Source organism: Panicum hallii, chromosome 3 (genome assembly GCF_002211085.1).
Source record: "Panicum hallii strain FIL2 chromosome 3, PHallii_v3.1, whole genome shotgun sequence".
Classification (NCBI taxonomy): Eukaryota; Viridiplantae; Streptophyta; class Magnoliopsida; order Poales; family Poaceae; genus Panicum; species Panicum hallii.
This window is the reverse complement of record NC_038044.1, coordinates 56,184,772-56,205,537: the sequence shown is the minus strand read 5'-3', so window position 1 is coordinate 56,205,537 and position 20,766 is coordinate 56,184,772. Positions and strand designations below refer to the sequence as shown.

At 41.6% G+C, this 20,766-nt stretch overlaps 3 protein-coding genes across 3 annotated transcripts; 2 read left to right on the top strand and 1 right to left on the bottom strand.

Moving 5' to 3' along the window:
• Positions 1-1,398: 1,398 nt before the first annotated feature.
• Positions 1,399-3,798, bottom strand: LOC112885739. The gene is made up of 2 exons (XM_025951376.1): positions 3,601-3,798; positions 1,399-1,995 (listed from the first exon to the last, which is right to left on the bottom strand). The coding sequence occupies exons 1-2, from the start codon at positions 3,651-3,653 to the stop codon at positions 1,743-1,745; spliced, it is 306 nt and encodes a 101-aa protein (XP_025807161.1). The 5' UTR covers positions 3,654-3,798; the 3' UTR covers positions 1,399-1,742.
• Positions 3,799-3,922: 124 nt separating this feature from the next.
• Positions 3,923-13,697, top strand: LOC112885737 (DEAD-box ATP-dependent RNA helicase 28). The gene is made up of 19 exons (XM_025951374.1): positions 3,923-4,499; positions 4,665-4,838; positions 5,829-5,897; positions 5,976-6,082; positions 6,828-6,906; positions 7,283-7,456; positions 7,621-7,769; positions 8,205-8,300; positions 8,642-8,744; positions 9,481-9,543; positions 9,635-9,696; positions 10,503-10,599; positions 11,002-11,120; positions 11,191-11,233; positions 11,377-11,478; positions 11,935-12,030; positions 12,125-12,211; positions 12,977-13,263; positions 13,424-13,697. Exons 1-19 carry the CDS (start codon positions 4,053-4,055, stop codon positions 13,440-13,442), a joined length of 2,373 nt encoding a protein of 790 aa, XP_025807159.1. The 5' UTR covers positions 3,923-4,052; the 3' UTR covers positions 13,443-13,697.
• A 199-nt stretch (positions 13,698-13,896) lies between these two features.
• LOC112885738 (UPF0481 protein At3g47200-like) lies at positions 13,897-15,998 on the top strand. The gene is made up of 2 exons (XM_025951375.1): positions 13,897-14,854; positions 15,122-15,998. The coding sequence occupies exons 1-2, from the start codon at positions 14,144-14,146 to the stop codon at positions 15,851-15,853; spliced, it is 1,443 nt and encodes a 480-aa protein (XP_025807160.1). The 5' UTR covers positions 13,897-14,143; the 3' UTR covers positions 15,854-15,998.
• Positions 15,999-20,766: the final 4,768 nt, after the last annotated feature.

The following is a 20,766-nucleotide window of genomic DNA, read 5'->3' as shown; positions in this document are numbered from 1 at the left end:
CCTGACCACTGACAAAGTTTCAGCTTAATCGGACACCATTTCACCACCCAAACTAATCATCTACAAAAACTGCTCTGTGATGAAACTGCAATCACCCGAACTGAAGAAACTCCTCTCAAATCTGATGCTCTGCTCAACCAATCCTCAAACCAACTGAACGGATCGAAGTACTCTAAGCATAGAACGAGCTCACCAAGTTTGGCGCAAATCCAAGCACGTTTGAGCCTCCAATCACTGACTTGAAGCAGATCAGTTCAAAACCACCAAATCTTGACAGACCTTCTTCTCTCTTCCTCTCTTCTCTCAAATTGTGACGTGTGTTCTGCTCTCCTCTCTCAAATGACATCCAGAGATGGGGTGGAGAGGAGTTAGAGTTTTTCTTGTGCTTTATACTTTCTTTAGAAGCGCCTTAACCGTTGAATCAAGCACCAAATCAACGGTGCACAAGCACTAGGCTTAGGGGCTGTTTTGCTGAGTTTGATGGGCTCCAAATCATCCTCCACATGGAGGGATAGCCCAACAAAGTCCTGATGACAAATTTGGTCAGTGCCTGATGCTACGGTCCATTATTTTTCGCATTTTCAGTCCTTCAGAGGCTGAAACTGTAGTTTGTGATGGGGGAGGTGCACGTGCCCCTCCTCTCTGCTGTCCAGGCTCCAGAGGAGAGTAGCTCCTCACCTTCGTCTGTCTGCTGCTGGCGCACCATGGGATGAGGCCATGGGGGATCTTGGGGTGTTCAAGATCGAGCTGAGTAATCCTCGCTCCAATGATCTGATACACTATGCCTTTGATCTCCTAAAGGGCCGTAGTGATTTGTTGGGGCAAATCAACTTCGACATCAGCAATATATCGATTTCAATCATGTTTAAAGAGACATCACCAAGTTTTTTCCTATGTTTGACATGTGTCATGAAGCATTTTGGTACAAAGTGTATGTAAGTATATATACCTGGGGCGCAAAGTGAATTTTGTCAGTTAAGCTTTGGTGCTAAGTATATAACCAAATTTTTAAGGAAAAAAATCACATGCTAATTTGCACATGAGCATTTAGATTCAAGTAGAATAATAATTTTAGCAGCATAAACATTTTAAGTCACACTCCACCTGTTGTAACATAACAATTCGAATTTATACATGAGAGGACAACTAATTTGTCATACATTGTCCATTTGTCTTTATCTTTTTCCACTGTTTTGTAGAGAACTACAGAAATATTTTAAGAAGTTGAAACCTAGCCGCACAATTATTCAAGCTATTTCGCTAGTTATTCTGTAGTGCACTGTCTATAATAGGTGGTGCTTGATGATCAAGGACCAAGATGAACCTGGTTATAATTTTGCCAATTCACAATATAAAAAGATTAAAAGACAGTGGATCCAGCATTGTCTATATGAGGGATTGAATGAAATTCACCAACCGTACTTCATGTGACTGCAAACAAGTTTACAACTTATGTCAGTCACAGCATCGCTTATGTCTTGCAGCTGCAAGCCCGTGACATGTTCAGTATCGATGAAGAGTTAAATCTTTTAGTGCACCCATCAGAAAGTATTGCACCATTGCTTCACTAGCAACTGGGGCACACTTTTGACTGACTGATCATTTCTCAATGCGCAATTACACATTATTGGGAAATAGGAACGATATATTTTGGAAGTTCAAAGGCATGAAATTGGAATCTGAGCAACAATTCCAATCATAAGCGGTGAGGCCATAAGTTTGGGAAAAATAAGAGAAGCATTTTACTTGTCAACACTGCCAAAAGAATCAGAGCTTCCACTCTCAGCTGAAACATCGGCTGAAAGTTTCTGAGCTTCCAAAAGCTTCATCTGCCGCTCAGCATGCTCCCTCTCACATTGGCTAATGCCCATGATGATGTCCAGCATGGTTCCAGTGGTGCCAAAGAAGACCAGAGGAGCTAAGGATTTCTTCTTTATGCCGACAGGAATAGCAACAAGAGCACCAGCAACCGAGAAGAACCAAGTTCCTAGAGCACTGCATGGGCATGGAACGGTGGTTACAGGCAGGAGCAAACAAATTAGAATAATAGTTTCAACCACACAAGACATTAGAATAAATCACACTCAAATTCAACAACCAAGTTACGGTAGACTAGAGATGACACCCAACATGAGCCAACAATGAGAGCGAAAAAAGACAACAAAAACCTATATAAAAGATTCACTCGAATTCAGAAGAAAATACGTGTCCATATTCTATTAATGTATCTGAAACCAGCCATGCAAGTATAGCTGATACAACTTTGTTCTATCTTGTATATAAATGTCTGTGCATTGAAGCAACTCTTTTCAAAATAGAAGTTATGTACGTCTACAATATGATTGCCTCAAAAGACACGTTCAAGCATCAATTGAATCTTGGCTCTTCTTTCTTTTGGAGATTGCAATAATGAGCTTGTAGAGATTCCCTTGCCCAGTTAGAGGGTGCTTGCTTGGTTTGCTTAACACACTTTTGTTTGTGATATTCGGCAGCAACTAGTTCCAGTTTAGAGTGGGATCAAAACTCAAGGGGGTCATCAGTTAGTCTAGTCGTACAATAGTAGTACCACATGATTTGCTGCTGGGCATGAATTTCATGTCTTACAGCTTATAAAAGTACAGCGTTATGCCAAGTGTTATCTGAAACCTAAAATATGCTAGATGCCAAACAAGCTAATTTATTTTTTGCTTATATGGTTACTGTAAATATAATGCTCTCATGATCTTTTTTTAGAAGACTTTTACTATGTAAATTATCATGGTGTACAAGCAGTACTTGACGCCAGTAAGAATGTTAAAAAGGTTCAACAAACTTAACCATAGAGAAACGAAGTTGCATTGTATTCCTACTATAGTTAAACAATAGTGTGTAGTTGTACGACCCAGAATACAAGCTACCTCTAAGAAAATAAGACATTGCATATTACTACTAATTAAACATTTTTCTTGAAATCACCTATAAGACCTGTGACAGGTGCACATTCCCCATTTCACATTTCAACCTCAGTTTCATTGTGCATAAAAGAAGCTAAACCAGTTACTGATTTATTAATTATAAATTGTGTATCAGGAGCAAGTGTTTACCCCTCCTGCAGCCTCTCATTATCGCAAGACATATAAAATTTCTTTTATCTGACACAGTTAGAGCAAAACTTCTTAAATTGCTTAATTGTTTTTGATTCAATGAGCACGGCTCCGTGATAAGCTAATGGCTACTTTTCTTTCTTTTCTTTACAAGAATATCTGTTACTGAGTTACCAGAAGGCTAGCAATCATACGGCACAGTGCACGACAGCACGAGACTGAATCCATCAGTATAAGCGAACTCTAAAAGCATAGCAAAAACTTGAATTACAAGCCAAAGCCATTTCTGGCTGCACTATAGGACATCTCCGGATCCAATTTACTGCCACAGCAACGATTTAGCGACCTAATGAGCAAGGCACTCGACGCTAAACACAACTACCAGGATGCGGAGGCAACCACCAGGCCAAAGGGGAGTTCCTACTTTTGCGAATCTCGTCCGGGGAGAGGACCTAGCTACCCGAGGAGAGCCCTGGAATCAATCACACACAGAGAGAAAGCGTAGGGGGTCACTGACTTGGACACGGTGCAGTCCTCCAGCTGCTTCACGCCGCCGCCGACTCGCTCCATTACTGCGGCTCCGGCGTCTCCCTCCGGTGGCGGCCGGACGATACGGCTGGGGGCAGCGAGGACGGGTGCGCTCGCGGAAGGGAAGACACTTACCGGCGTCGCTGCGGCGGCCGGCGGCGGTGGAGACGAGATGGAAATGGGGTGGGCAGTGGGCTTAAGCCTGCTCTAACTGGAGCCCAACTAATTCTATGTTGCTCAAAAAAGAAAAAAAAATCTTTACCTGGTCTCATTGGACGGCCCAGTAAAAGCCCAGCCCATGGCCTCCTCGCTCGGCCGCCGCCGCTCTCCTCCACGGAAACCCTGGACTAAACCCTCGCTCCCTTCCGCTCCCTCCCTCCAGGCGCCGGAAAAGCGTGCGAGCTCCCAGCCACCGCTGCGCCCCTCTCCCCGCCCTTCGCCATGGACCCCAGCTTCCGGTTCGACCCGGACGGCTCCGACGACGAGGCCGCGGCGGTCCCCGCCGCGCGGCGCAAGCCGGCGCAGTCGCCGTGGGAGTTCTCGTCCTACGCGGAGTCCGTGGCGGCGGAGCACGCGCGCCGCCGGACCACCTCCATCGACGAGAAGATCTCGCAGCTGCGCAAGGGCCGCGGCAAGCCCGTCCTCTCCGACGACTCCGAGGGCGGGAGCGGGGAGGACGATAGCGATGAGGAAGAGGTGGAGGGGGAGAGCGGGGACGAGGAGGACGAGCTGGAGGAGAGCGAAGACGAGGAGGAGGTAGAGGGGAGCGGAGATGATGATGATGAGGAGGAGGTCGAGGGGAGCGGCGATGAGGAGGCGGGCAGCGAGGGGGAGGGGGAGGAGGAAGAAGGCGAGCAGGGAGAAGAGGAAGAGGAGGGTGCTGATGAGGTGAGCTTCCCGCAGTTCTATTCCCAACCTCGTTCTGTTCAGTAAAGTTTTAGCTACTTGTGCTGTGGTCGCAAACAATCAGTGCCATTTAGTGACTCAGCAATCAGCATGATGGTTATGTGCTGTTTTCCATGTTGTGAAATGCTTGTTAATTGGCAATGACAGGAAGAAGATACAGCCGAGCAGAATGGAACAAGCGGCACAGTGGATCCTTCTAAATTTTTCGCTTCCTCAGAGGGAGCTTCGTTCCATGCAAATTCGTTCCTTGAGCTCAACTTGTCGCGCCCACTAATTCGAGCTTGCGAAGCGCTTGGTTACCAGAAACCAACCCCGATACAGGTTTGCACTTGCAACTCTTTATTAGGCCATGTCTAAGACTTAAGAGTTGGTGCGAAATGCCCAAATCTGCCCTCTTGCAGTCCTTGAGATGTTTCAGATTCTCAAAGCACTCTATATAAACTGTTTGATGTTACCCCAATTGCTAATTTCACATTTAAAGAACTTGTTGGTATCTCGAGAAAATGTCACTAATATCTTTTATGCTTCACTTATATATCTTGTTTTGTTATTGGCTCAGTGGGGATGAGAATTTAGGTGGGACAGGTGACAGAAATTTTTTGGGTCAATTGCTGCCAATTTAAATCCATGAAGAGGGCGTAATTGAAAGGGAAATGTTTTCTAAAGGGCACTCTATTTTCATTTTGCCTTCTGAGTTTAGAACAAAATTACAGGCACAACACCCTTTTGAACATTATATAATGCAATAGCAAGGTTTTTCAAAGCATACGTGAATGTAGGACATAGTCTATGGTTTCATTATGAACATGTCTTAGTGCAGGGGCGACATAACTATCATTTTTTTATATAAATAAATATTATATAAGTATTCTAGGGTGCATATAATGGTCAGAGTTTGTTTAGGGAACATCCACCTTTCATTTTCAGAACCAAAATGCTATGTTCATGTGACATTTGCAAGGATCATGCTTTGCAATATCTCTAGGCTTTTACATTAGTTGACTTTTGGGTCATTATGCTGATAACTTTGTTTTTTAATGTCAAATATCCAGTCATGATGAGTATTAGCTGTACACCCACTTGCCACTTACTGAGTGGAATTCTGTAAAAGGGAGTATTAATACGATAAACTATGGTTGCTGACAAGCTAAGGGCAGATTTCTGTAACTGCTAACATGTTCATAAGAGTTGGCAGTTAGGGCCAAACATAGCTAGTTATGGAAAATTTTCATAGAAGTAAAATTTAGTTGTTGCGCTGGCAACTTAATTTTTTTCCAATATCATTTTTTTACTCAACCGTGAATATTCCAGGCTGCTTGCATACCTTTGGCATTAACTGGAAGAGACATATGTGGTAGTGCTATAACAGGATCTGGAAAGGTATCTCTAGTGACACATATATTCTTTGGGGTATTTTGTGGTAGTATATGCATAGGGTAACTAATCTCTTTAAGTTAGACAGCTGCTTTCTCTTTACCTGTGCTGGAACGTCTACTTTTCCGGCCAAAACGTGTACCTGCAATTAGGGTGCTTATTCTTACTCCTACCAGAGAATTGGCTGCTCAGTAAGTTCTTTATATTCATACTCATGTTTTATGTGATCATATTTCATCTTACCTCATTTTTGTGGTGTTATTTCATCAGACATAATTAAAACTACAATGGTACTGTCTTCATTAAGTCCATTTCCCTCCTTTAATTGTGTATCCAGTTGCAATTATTCTGGTTTGTTTTAATCTGTGTTTTTTAGGAGCTGTACGTCAGGGATATGAATGCTGGGTTCCTTTTATATTTTGTTGTATTATCTGATATCCCTTAAAATTTTGGCCTTTTACATGTTCTGTTGAAACAAAGTTCATTAGGTCTATAGATTTTCCTTTTTCATGTTCCCTAATTATTCTTGATTAACCTTTTGTTTGCTGTCAACTTTGGGACTATTGGGCTGTTGGCATGATCTGTAACTTTAGATCAGGAATATGTTGCTTAGTTATGAAGGGCTAGTGCATTGATGTGATATTTTGAAGGCATTTTTTTCTCAATAATTTTCTGAATTGTATTAAGGGAAAATCATGGCAGATGTCCACTTGCTCTTGCTCTTCTATAGAATATTACTTGTGAACATGTTAACAAAACAGGGCCAGTTTATTTTTCTTTACTGTTCACTTTGCTGAACTGCTATGGAAAGTTACCTTAATTCATCATAATAAAACATAGTTAATTTTTGTACTCATCAATATTAATGTTTCTGCGTTCACTACCATTTATTACTTACTAGTGAACTACTTAACATCCATACCCCTACATGTGCAGGATCCATAGTATGATTGAGAAGTTGGCCCAGTTTACTGATATCAGATGTTGTCTCATTGTTGGAGGACTTTCAACTAAGGTATTCTTATGTGCATTGTGTTCTATTACATTCATGTTTTCCCAAGCCTTTTCTCCTTTTCCTATAGCTTTGCGGTGCACTGGGATATACACGCTTTAATTCCGTTTTAGTCGTGGCTGCATATTGAGCTGGCCCAGTTTTGATATTTGACATCTGGCCTACTATTATTAGCACTCTTGTCCAATGTATTACAACTTGTTGTCTTGCTATTAATATAAGCTGTGATCATTTGACTTACGCTATAATCTTGGAATTTGTGGTAATATTTTCACGTTCTGTTTTATTCTGTTATTGCCCTCTGCTGGTTTTTCTTTTCTCTGGTCAAATGCTGCCTAACACTTATCTGTTACAATCTTTCTGACGAAATGCTACTCAGGTTCAAGAGGTAGCTCTAAGGTCAATGCCTGACATCGTTGTAGCCACTCCTGGGCGCATAATAGATCATGTACGCAATTCTCTCTCAGTTGGGCTTGAAGATCTAGCTGTTGTGATCCTTGATGAGGCTGACCGTCTGCTAGAACTGGGTTTCAGTGCTGAAATTCAAGAACTGGTAACTGTTGAACTCCTGTATTGCTAGTTTCCTGTTGTCTTACATTTTTATGGTAATATGCATCTATGAAACAAATACTGGAGTTGACACAATGAGTCCTAGTTTTTGGTTGTATTGTTTGGACTCCATTTTTTCACCTCACTTTTGACTAATAATCATCACAGATTCGCATGTGTCCGAAAAGGAGGCAGACTATGCTTTTCTCGGCTACGATGACAGAAGAAATTGATGAACTTGTAAAGCTTTCACTAAATAAGCCAGTCCGTCTTGAAGCTGATCCTTCTCTGAAACGGCCTGCAACATTGACTGAAGAGTATGCTCATTCTTCAGCATGATCTTTCTTTTCTGAGTAGTTTCTGTTTTCTCCCCAAGAGACAGAACTATTGTACTACCTCCGTCCCAGAATATAGCTATGTTTAGGTTTGTCCTAAGTCAAACATTTTTATCTTTGACCAACAATATCTCTAATAATAATTTATTTCAAGCACAAAAAGGTGCATATCATGATGGTTTCACATTGAATTTGTTAACATCATGTTTACGTTGTAATTTTTCATTATTTATGGTCAAATTTGAAGATATTTGACTTAGGACAAATCTAAACGTAGCTATATTCTGGGATGGAGGGAGTATGATTTCTTTTGTTATGTTTTGTGAGTAGACATCTTCCTCTGCTCAATGCCTATGTTTTCACGAACCTATGTGAAACTTATGCTAGTCTTATTTATATGCTCCCACTTTTATACAGGTTTGTTAGAATACGACGAGCGCGTGAATCAAACCAAGAAGCTGTTCTACTTGCACTTTGTTTGAAGACTTTCAAGCAAAATGTTATCATCTTTAGGTTTGTGTTCTTGGTAGTTTGGAAATTTTTAGTTTCTTGAGTTTGACGGTAGTATAATGCACACTAGCTGTCTTATATTCCGTGCTTCTTGTTATGTTAGCCTGGAAAGTGCCCAAGAATCAGGTTGTACAGATTGTTACTCCTTATTGCGTAGTAGTTGAGAAGATAACACAAAAACACAATTTGTTGATTCAGAGTCCAAGAGATTTGGTGTGTGTATATAACAGTTCTCTTTTTACACTGAAGCATTATACCACCTCACCAATTTGGTCATATTTAATACTGTATTCTACTATTTTTTTTATCATCATATTGACATTTCATGTCTTGCCCCCTTGCAGTGGGACAAAGCAATCTGCTCACAGGTTGAAAATAATATTTGGTCTCTCTGGTCTGAAAGCTGCTGAACTTCATGGCAACCTTACGCAGGCCCAGCGACTTGAGGTAATTTATTTGTCATATGATGTTAATTGTTATGTTTCAAAAAATTTCCTGGGTATATGAGGCCAGCCTTGCAGAGTCCCTTTCCATTTTGGGTATAAGATTTCTGTTATTCTAGTGTGTTCAATGGAAGATGTTGGAGCACTATTATAATGCTATAGCTTACCAAATTGTGTACGAATTGTCTCATGGTGAAATCAGCTTACATGCCAACTACTAGCCTTTTTTCTCTGGATTCACACTTAATATGCTCCGCTTCTCAACATATCAAATAGTCCCAATGATAAGCTTGCTGTGTGGTGGGAGCTAGTTGAGATTGAATAATTTAGCGTGCAGATAGCTAATAGGATCAAAACACGACACACATACTTAGTGCAGAAAAGCTGCGACTGACTTGACTCGCACCATATTGTAGGTTTAAGATGCTGACCGAAATAATTCGTTACACTGTTTTTCCAACAAAGGAACTGCATAGATTGATTATTGCCAGCCTGGGCCTAACTGAGCACTTTGAGATCACAGCACGCCAATCTACTTCCTGGGATCATAAATATATTTCTGTCTGGATAATCATGAATCCGGAAAATTTAGATGAGATGTTATATGCAATAAGACACTTATGCTCAATATTTTTGGTAATCTAATAATAGTTTACATGCAATTCTGAGCATTTCAGTTAATTGAGTCAAATTGTCATATATCTTCCCCCAATCTGATGCACAATTTTGTTGCTCTGTAGGCTTTGGAACTTTTCAAGAAACAAGAAACGGACTTTCTGATTGCCACTGATATTGCTGCTCGTGTAAGAAACGAACCCATCTCACATTGTGATTCTCTTTTACTTTTTTGCTATTTTAATGGTTTTATTGACGAATTGTTGGTTTAACTTGTAGGGAATTGATATTGTTGGTGTTCGGACTGTAATAAATTTTTCTTGCCCACGAGATGTCAAAACGTAAGTTCTAAATATGTATGATTGAGAAGTTCTAAATACATATGGAAAGCTTCATGTCCTAGAGCAAAGTTCTTGATGGGAACATTGTGAAATACTGATTAATGAGTTTACATCTTTCATTTATCTATTGTTATTTAGACATAAGTGCTTGACTTTCCCTATCTTTTGCTTTACCTATAAATTTATGTATCAACATTTGCAATATTAGATATCTGATACATTTTGTGATTTAGGATTTCTTCAGTGGATATCACTTAATCCGATTACTAAAATTTGTACAAGTAACCTTACAATACATTAATGTATATATATAGAAGTTGTATTGCATATACTGTGGAATGAGGTCCAAAATTAGGTTCACATAAGACGGTAAGAGGGTTGATTGTTCCTCTTAGAAATGAGTCCTGTTTGTGCCAATCATCTCTTTTCTCAAAATCGAACACATCACTACAAAATTATTTATCATAGTTCTTAAGGTGTCCATATGAGTTGTTTTTGTGGACCCACCATTATTTTTTTGTATCACATTTTCTGTCAGTACTCAGTGTTGTGTTTGCGTCATGAATTCCCCCCTCCCCCCCCCCCCCCCAACATGTTCTCCCCTTCCAGACTTACTACTAAATCACTCCATAGCCTTCCATTTTTTCTAAATGAACTTTGACCTGGAAATTTCATTTGCCACTCATTTGTGACTTCCTAATTCTCGCAAAATTTTCTGATTTTAGCCGTGCTCTTCTCTTCTTTATTTTTGAAATGAAAGCCATGCTCTTCCATATGTATGCACTCCTATATTGTTTATTTTGCAGATATCTTCATCGTGTTGGCCGCACAGCGCGGGCAGGGAGGGAAGGATATGCTGTGACATTTGTAACAGATGATGATAGATCCCTCTTGAAAGCAATTGTAAGAATTCTTGTGATATGCTAAGGATAAATAGAATGGTACAATTCTTTGGCATAGATCATAGATTTTTGCACAGAAGTGTTGGTATTCTAATAAAGTAATAATCATATTGCGTTAGTGTAGAACCCAACCTTTGCCTGCCTTTCCTTTAGAATGGCAGTTTGCTTTGAATTTCCTTCATTCTATTATTTTATAACCAAAGAATAACAAACGAGAACATCTGAGCTGTGGTCATTTTCATGAGGATGTAAGTGTTAGATAGTTGCAGTACGTGAGTCATAGGGCTTTTAAGTTCCAGCCCATAATTGATGTATGCAACAGTTCTATCTGTTAATATTTAATACCGGTAATTTTCCTTGATTTGGTTGGTGCTGATTGGTTTTATCTGAATCAAACCTTCAGGCAAAGAAAGCTGGTTCACAGCTGAAAAGCCGCATCGTTGCTGAGAAACCTGTGGCTGATTGTGCAAAATTGATCGAGGAACTAGAAGACCAAATTTCGACTATCTTTCGAGAAGAAAGGTTAGTTTGACACTATTGTGCTAGACTTTTTATCCACTACGTCAGTATTTATGCCCTTCTTTTTTTTTAGGGAAGAAATGGAAGTGAGGAAAGCTGAAATGGAATTAGCAAAGGTTATAATCTTTTGGAAGTTCTACTTTTCCCTCAATAAATAGATCTTCTTTCCTGTGAATATCAATAAGTTGACCATAACTCAGTTTAAGAAGTCTGACTGTATGCATTTATACCTTTGCCATTACATCTTTGAATATACCAGTTAGAAAATATGATGGCTCATAAGGAGGATATATACTCACGGCCAAAGAGAACCTGGTTTGCTACTGAAAGAGAGAAGAAGCTTTTGGCAAAGGCTGCTAAAGTAAGTTTATCCCTAATTCTATCAAGTGTTATGCACTTTATTCGGGTGAGGTATTTTGTATTTATCTTATGTAAATTTCATATATTTCTCTTGCCTCTTGCTTTTAATTTTTGCGATTTCTCATTTCTTTGTATTGATTTTGCTAAATTTTTTCATCTTTAATTGCAACATTAGCACTCTTGTTCTTCATTATATGGGATTTTATGTCCATAATGCATGTAGTAATTCTGATATAAACTCATCGAATTAATGAGAACCAGAGAACATAGTTATCGAGTTTCATAATTGCATCCAATGGTCTCTTGCCTTTGTTTAAATTTCCTTTCTTAGAAGAAAACGGTCTTTCAAAAAAAATTCCTGCTTACATTGGATTTATAAGCTTCCTCTTCAAACATAGCTTGTCAATATTCTACACGATACAGTATCAGTAATATTTGGCTTTGTTTTTTCATCAAGGACTCTTTGGACCAAGGTAAAAGTACCTCTGGAGTTATTAGTGCAAAACAAGCTGAAGACCTCCGTCTGAAGGAGAAAAGGAGAAGGGAGAATGAGGTTTGCAGTGTGCTTTTTAAGTGATGTTTTAGTGGTTTGTTGATAATGTGCATGAGATTTGTTTTACCAATCTTTTTTCTTCTCTATTTTACAGAAGAATCTACCTAGGAAAAAGCGCCGAAGATTAGAGGCACAGCGGGAGATGTTAGAAGATGATGAAGAAGATGACAAGGAAGCAAAGGTTCAATTTGTTCAGTTATTTTGTTCTCTACCTGTGCTGATATAGTACAGACTATAAGAATTTGATGCGGTGGCTACTGAATTTAAACTAATTGAACCAACACTCCAATATAGCTCATGTCACAACTTTTTGTTATATACCTTAAACAAAAGGTTGCTATTTAGATTCAGTTTGGTATGTGGAGTCAAGTTGTTTAAATAATCACTAGTTTCAGTAAGACTTTCTTATTGTCACTTCCAAGAAGATGCTTTGGACTTGCTTTTGTATAAATGGTAAAAAGTGCCTTTTGAAATGTACCCTAAAACTTATTCTTTTGTGTAAAAATTACCAAACACTTGCATAAAGAAAATTGGCCCTGAATTTCATTTCTAAGTAAGAATATTGAAATCTAATAGCCTTATGGAATATTGAAATCTAAAGGCTTTCTTATAGCAAGCTCTGGTTTCAGTCCAATTTGAATTGACAGTTGTAATATAATTGTGCCTTTGCATGAATGCCATGCTACACTGATCGTAATCTGGAGCCTGAGTTGGTAGCTGTGAGAAAATGGAATTCTTTTCAAAAGCTTTACTTTTCATGGCCCCTCCTAGTGGTAGCTTAATTTCCAGGAAGCACCTCATGATTACCTTGTGCAACAAAAGTGTTCTCAAATGGGGCTTAAATTATATACTTCCGTTTGGTCTGGTACATTTGGTTGACTTCCGACCTATAGCATAGTGATAACTGGGATATATTCGGTTCTAAACATTGAAGAGTCTCCTACAGGAAAATAATAAAGGAGGGAAGAAGGCAAAGAAAGGCCAATCTCTAGTGGATGTGGCTTATCGTAAGGCAAAATCAATGAAGGGGGCCAGTAGACGGGGTCCTGGTGCGGGCAAAGGGAAGAATGAGAAGAATGCAAGACAACACTCTGAGAAGGGCCCGACTAGGCAGGAGGAGATGCATGATCTGTTCCAGAATGATATGAGTGAATGGAAACAGGGACGTGCCTTGAAGAAAAACAACAATTTCGCCCACAAGAAATCGAAGAATGCTTTTAAGAGCAAAGCAAGGTATGCAGCCATTCTTTTTTGGTAGAAAAATTGAAGGGTATAAAATGTTTTGCTTTAGGGCTTGTGACTATGAATCAGCCTAATTATACCAGTGATGCAAAATGCCAGGCGCCATGACATTTCTAACTGATGTCTTTTTCGTTTTCTTTTGTTTTGACAGGTACAAGCGCCGAAAGTAGAATCCTCGCTATCTTGCACCGGAGAGTGTATTACATCCCCTGTAGTATCATTTTTGACTGACATCTTGCACTGGAGAGTGTATTACTACACCCCCTTGTAGTAGTATCATTTTTGACTGACTGGTCCTGAACAAACATCAGGATCCAGATGATGCGCCTTTTACCTTGTGCTTTTGTTGGTTGTAAAATTACTTCATCGTAGCATGTAGTGATCCACATAATTTTCCCTTATATCCAATGTTCCCTGAAAACCTATCCCCGCTTTCGACATCATTGTACTGCCACCGGTCTCGTAGTTCTCGTGCCGAAGTGCCGAACTCTGCTGTTGTGCACCTTATTCATCACTTGTAACAGTACGACTTGCTCGGTATGTTCCTGCTCCTTCGCTTGCTACTGCAAGTTTGCCGTCACTATTCCATTCCAAACTTTTTGCTGCATCTGTGGAAGTTCCTTCCCTACAAGCCAAACCTTCCTCCTGGTGCTCTCTCCAGTCTTCACCATCCCAGCTTTCATCGAAGTGTGCGATCCTCCCTGCCCCCTTTCACTTTATTCTTCGCTCTGCTGCATCTTGATCCCTCTCATCCTTTCCCAAAGCCTGCAAAGCTCGGCAACCTGCGCTGGCTGCAGTGCATCGCTTGCGCTGGGAGAGCACAGGACGTCAGCACCACCCACTTTGCCGGTAGCTCGGCAGCAGCCTGACGATGGCACCTCATCCTACTCCTTCATATATACCGTCAGCTGTGCAGCTCGTGCCGAAGCAGACTCATCAGCAGCGGAGAGCGAGGCCGGACGAAATGGCGACACGCCGGCGTGGCAGCAGGGTCGAGGAGAGCGCGTGGGTCGCGGAGGTGGAGGCCGCGGTGGTTGACGGCGGCGCGTCAGAGGAGGAGTCGGCGCGGTGGCGGCGGCATTGCATCTACCACGTGCCCGCGTGCATCAAGGACCTGAACCCGAAGGCATACCGGCCGCAGGTGGTGTCCCTGGGCCCGTACCACCACGGCGAGCCCCAGCTGCGCCCCTTGGACGCGCACAAGCGCCGCGCCCTGGTCCACTTCCTCCGCCGCGCGCGCCGGCCGCTGGCGGAGTTCGCGGCCGCGGTCGCTGGCGGGGCGGCGGAGGAGTACGAGCGGCTGGAGGGCGCGTACGAGGGGCTCGGAGGCGAGTGGCGCGGCGCCGCCGGCGAGGAGCGGTTCGTGGAGCTCATGGTCACCGACGGGTGCTTCCTGCTGGAGGTGATGCGGGCGGCGTCCGGCTGGGAGGTGAACGACTACGCCGCCGAGGACCCCGTCTTCAGCCCCCACGGCCTGCTCTACACTGTGCCCTACATCCGCCGCGACATGATCATGATCGAGAACCAGCTCCCGCTGCTCGTCCTCGACCGCCTCCTCGCCGTCGAGACCGGCAAGGACGGGGTACGTTCTTCTACGTACGCTCGGATTTCGAGCTGGATTTATTTGCAACTATTGGCACGATGGAATTGTTTAAATAATTTGGTAACTTTTGATTTGGCTGAAGATCATCCTGCGTACTCTTTTCAAGCGCGCAGTCAAATGGTGGGAAATGTCTCCCCACATGTACTTGTGACCACATGATTCTTTATTTTGTGCTTTAATTTGCTTTAGCCATGCAAGAAAGTGAAAGCGAGCAAACTTCTTGTCATGTCGTGTCGTGCCGTGCAGAACGAGGAGCTGATCAACCGGATGGTGCTGCTGTTCCTGTCGCCGACGGCGTGGCCGCTGACAACCGGCGTCGGGCTGGCGCTCCACCCGCTGGACGTCCTCCGCCGGAGCCTCCTCTACGGCCCGTCCCCCGCCCCGCGCGCGCCGCCGCCGCGGGACTCCTCGCCGGCGCCGCCCGACGACATCATCCGGTCGGCGGAGGAGCTGTACGAGGCCGGGGTCCGGTTCAAGCGCAGCGCGACGGGCAGCCTCCTGGACATCCGCTTCCACCGGGGCACGCTCTACCTCCCGCCCATCGCCGTCGACGACACCACCGAGTACATGCTGCTGAACCTGATGGCGTTCGAGCGGCTGCACGCCGGCGCCGGGAACGACGTCACGGCGTACGTGTTCTTCATGGACAACATGGTGGACACGGCGCGGGACGTGGCGCTGCTGACGGCGCGGCGGGTGGTGCACAACGCGGTGGGCAGCGACAAGGCGGTGGCGAGGCTGCTCAACGGGCTGTCCAGGGACGTGGTGCTGGAGCCGCAGAGCGCGCTGGACGGCGTGCACCGGGAGGTGAACGCCTACTGCCGGAAGCCATGGAACCGGTGGCGCTCCAACCTCGTGCGCACCTACTTCCGGAGCCCGTGGTCGTTCCTCTCCCTCGCCGCCGCTGTCTTCCTACTCGTCATGACCGTCTTGCAGACCGTCTACACCGTCGTGCCATACTACAAGGACAACAGCTAGCTAGCTCTTGCTATCACTATATATAGCTTTTATACGGTCTAGTTCTCAGATCGATGGATTTCTTTTATTTCCGTGATTTCTATCTATGTAACAAACAACTAATGTGCCTTCCTGCAACTCTCATTGAATTGAAGAACACATAGTCACTACCACGCGGATCGGAACACTACAAGTGATCCTGCTTCTGCTCTTCATTATATTCTTTTTTCTACTTCTCGATTTCTCGGTTTGTTGCTTGTAAACACTGGCATGATATCAGGGAAAAAATTCTCGGCGAGAAAAAAAAGAAAATCGATAATCGCGTTTATCGATGGTGACCGATTTGTCAAAAATTTTCGATAATTTTAAATCCGTGCCCACCTCTTTCTCCTAGTCCATATATCTTCTCAATTCTATGCACTGTGATATCTCACTTTTTATGGTAGATTGTTTGGGGATAAACTAGATTATTTTGTGTATAGTTTGAGAAATTTTTTTTCTAAATATTGTCCGAAAGAAAAACAGTAAATCTGATGAATTTTTGAAAAATCCGATAAACACGTTTATCGGCAACCTCCAGTTATTTTCCTTACCGGTAAAGTTAACCCCTGCATGATATCTAATATATCACAAGCAAGAAAAAAATTATAATTAATTGTCTGTAATGTAATCTGGCAATTCTTATGCATATCATTGACATGTTTGATGTATTAATTTTCCAGTAAAGCTTGTCATCCCGTCGCTAATTGTGCCAGATATAGTGAAATGCATATCGTGAGGTAGCCACACTAGATCGATCACCAAATCTGAAAATAATAACAGTTCAACGAAACAACTATATATATATATATATAGCAAGAAAAAGGTCAGAAAGACAACATTTGTTATGTACTGCCTCCGTCCTGAACGTCAAACTGGATTTCTTTTTTTTATCTTTTGAAAATGTAACGTCCTGCAGTTAGACTGTAGAAATCTTCCAAATATTGTGTGCATACAAAAAGTTGTATTAGAAGAAGAAATACACATATAAGAGTTTTCTTCCATGGCATGTGCATAGTAGACAATAGCCAAACAAAACCAAAACGTTTTATTATGGAATATTTAATTTGGAGCAGTATTCAAGACATGTAACGATGTCCGGCAAAATGTACTGAACCGAACTCTCCAAGCCATGGAGCACATACAACATTTAAACCGACGGTAACTCCTGCAGTATTTGCATATTTGCTCCACACATGTTTCTTCTCTGCGATTTGTGTCGCCATTCTTTTTCCGTCGGCAAATGATATGCGGGTCATATTCCACTGAAAATAGTTGTTGGAAGGAGGTGCTGATTTGCATAATCACCAGCAAGAAAAAAGCATACAAAGTAGTGGAGCATGTGCTAGGAGAAACAAAAACAAAAATTTGATATTACAAGTCTTCTATGAATTCAGAACCTAACCATTTATTGAGGCCCACTTGCTAAACGGGCTTCCGTTTTCAGGCCTACTTATATGGGCCTACAATTTCAGCCCAGACCTTATGATAGTGCCCAGATTACTCGTGGATGAATTTTTTTTTCACTCCAATACACAAGGGAGCTGCACATCTTTGTATTACAAACCAAAGTAGTTCAAATTATACAATGCGGAGCGCTCCGTGCGACACAAGAGAAACCAAAGTAGGGCGATATTACATGAAAGACCTCATGGTGTTAAAGTTGGAGAGTTGGTTTTTGCTAAAGATACGAGCAATGCAACTACCACAAGCATGCTGCTAAAAATACACCTCTTCAGTTATATACACGCTAAAATTTGCTGGAGAAACCTTATAAACACGACTCTCATTCATATATTATTCGATCAGGATTTACCATGTACTCCCTCTGTTCCATTGGTGTGAAGCGTATTTTGGTAGAGGAAAAGGTCTTTTATAGTAGATTTGGACTCTTAATTTCTCTAATGGACTATAAAATCAATATCATCTTACAGCTCCTTTGAATACAAATGTACTGATGCAACTTTTATACACTAAAGATACATATTATTTGACTAATTATTGCTCAAAATTTATGAAGTTTGATTTTTTTCAAGTCGAACTACGCCTTAGATTAATGGATACGGGGATTCTAGTTCACACCATGTAATAGATTTTAAAAGTATGTATTTTCCAAAAAGGAATAATAGCAAGCTATACAGCTCGAGCAAAACAGGACTATGCAGTAGCACTGAACATGACAGGATGCCCGGCCCCTCCAAGTGCATGTAGCCATGATTCCGTTCAGGCAGCAACCATGGCTTATCATAGTAGAGGAACAGATAGATGATCGTCCGGCCCAATTAAGGGAGCGTTTGGATTTCAGTGGCTGAAGTTTAGCCGTATCATATCGTATATTTCGATACCAATTAAGAGGACTAAACATAAGCTAATTATAAAACTAATTGCAGAAGTCTAGGCTAATTCACAATATGAATATATTAAACCTAATTAATTCATGATTAGCATATGTTTACTGTAGCATCACATTGACTAATTATGAATTAATTAGACTTAATAGATTCATCTCGCGAATTAGCCTAGATATTATGCAACTAGTTTTATCATTAATCTACGTTTAATACTCCTAATTAGCAACTAAACATCATCGAGAAGCAACCAGAACAGCCGCATGGCAACGCATGAGATGCTGATGCTGTTGCTGTTGCCGCTCTGCAAGTCTGCAGGTGCTGCACTTGGAGCGTAGCAGCGCAATCAGGCGGTAGGTGTGTGGACTTGTGGCGCCACCCATGGGCCATGGTCCATCCTGTACAAGGAGTGTGCAGAATTATATGAATCGGCAGGATTTCAGATACTTGAGCTTTCATGACCAATCCAAGATTCTGCACACAGTTTCTTGGAACACAACTTGAATTGATGCGATTCATTCTGTGTCCAAATTGTTTGATGAGGTTATTGATTTCGCTACGAGATGTGCGACCTTACTTGAGCAGGATCTGTTCTATAGGATCGAGAGATGAAATTTCCCGGACCACAAATCGTACTCTTTCCGGGGTCCATTTCAAGCTTTTGGGATTCAAAAAGCCTTAGCCTCCCATGTACTTTGTAGGTGAAAGTGGACATATTTAAAGAATGGGGGTACCTTTAGGCACATACTTATCACAAATCGGTACTAATCCCTCGCAAGCTGCTGCTGCTCCTCTGGGGACCACATAAAACTGTTCACTGTTATGCAATGCGTTGGTGACTTGGTGTCTTGGGGGTGGCTGGGACGAAAAGGACGGTTGCTTATGCAGGTCATCATGAGCCACGGCCGACACGGTCATGATTAGACCACACTCATCATCGTGCAGTAATATTGGAAAATTGCATCGCCTTGAGATATCCTGTTTCTCTCGCTCCCACTTTTTCTGCTTGCTTATTGCGTGATTTTCTGAGCAAGCAACCAACAGCTCTGCAGAGTACGGCGCCATGATTCAGGACACCAATAATGCAGTTAGTTTTAAGTTGTGCTAGCTCTTTGTATTACTTTCCTCTAGGAAGTAAATGTTACTTGTTACTAGAAAAATGGAACAACCACATTTGCTGGGCAAATTGCAAATTAAAAGGAAATTTAACGTCAAAATAACTTCTAATCTATTCTTCCACTTCTCGAGTCATTTTTGAGAGAACCACCTGAATAAAAATTATTTTCACTTTCACTACGGTGGCATAGGCTGGATGTGACACTACGGATGAGTCTCCTCTGCAGTACTGCAGAGGGACTCCCTACTGACTAGTGGCCTTGTGTGCTATTGGGCCCACACATAAGTGAGGGTCAGTCGAGGAACTACTTCCGACACTACTCACTACTTCTATTTCGATGGAATATGCTTTTACATCTCATGCTTTACATCATGACTATTGTGAATTTTGTTTCCTCACTACATCTACCGTGGTTTGCACCATCACATATTGATGCATTTGATTAGCATGTACGACCAAGATGTAAGTGAGATGAACTATCGCTTGGTCATGCATGCCAAATGAACAAAAGTGAGCCTATCTATCATCATGTCACAGCTCTCATAAGTGGGAAAGCAAATCAGAGCCAAAATTTGTACTGATCTTGTTATATGTCATAATGACTTGTACGGGGAAAATTAGATCAAAGGTGATTTATAGGGGATGTTTGCAAGTTTGTCCATTTTCTTGTTTGACTTGAGTGAGAAGAGCAACACATTAAAATCCATAACTCATTTAATTATGAAACTAGGTATAGTAGCATCTAGTAACTGATGAAATTACTTTAGGGAATTATTTTGGTTTATTTTCATCACTGATCTCTATTTTAATTTTTACTTGAAATTAATTCTTTTATCTACACAATCAGTCTTCTTTTTACAAATTACATGCGCTGCATTTGGGTGTGTATTAGGACACATATTTAGTGGAGAACTCCAAACACAATGATGCGTGAAAGAAGACAAACAAGGATGATGATGCCAAAATCACCTCGATAATTGATAGCAAAATAAACATAATATGAATTATGAGCTTTCAACTAAATTTATTAACAACTTTCAATACATGAACATCGGTAACTTCCACAAGAAACTAAATATGTCACGATGTGATATGTAGTTGGTGCCCTGGGCAGCATATGCTCCCCGATATACTTTGACAAAATTTATGCATGAGTCTTCAGCTGCTTCATAATCAAAAGTATGCTAACTTGTTTGGATGGTGATTCTAGATAGATTTAATTATCCCCTCGCAAAAAGATAGAGTTAATTATAATCTCTTTTTAGGACAATTCAATCATAGAACATATGAAATGCTTTGTCCAATATGTATGTTTCTAGTTTTCATTATCTTATATTTTTGAAATTAATTATCCAGTCATGATACAATCATTATTCTAAAAGCCCCATATAACAATGGTAATATTGTTTAACGTAGAGTAGCAGTTAAGT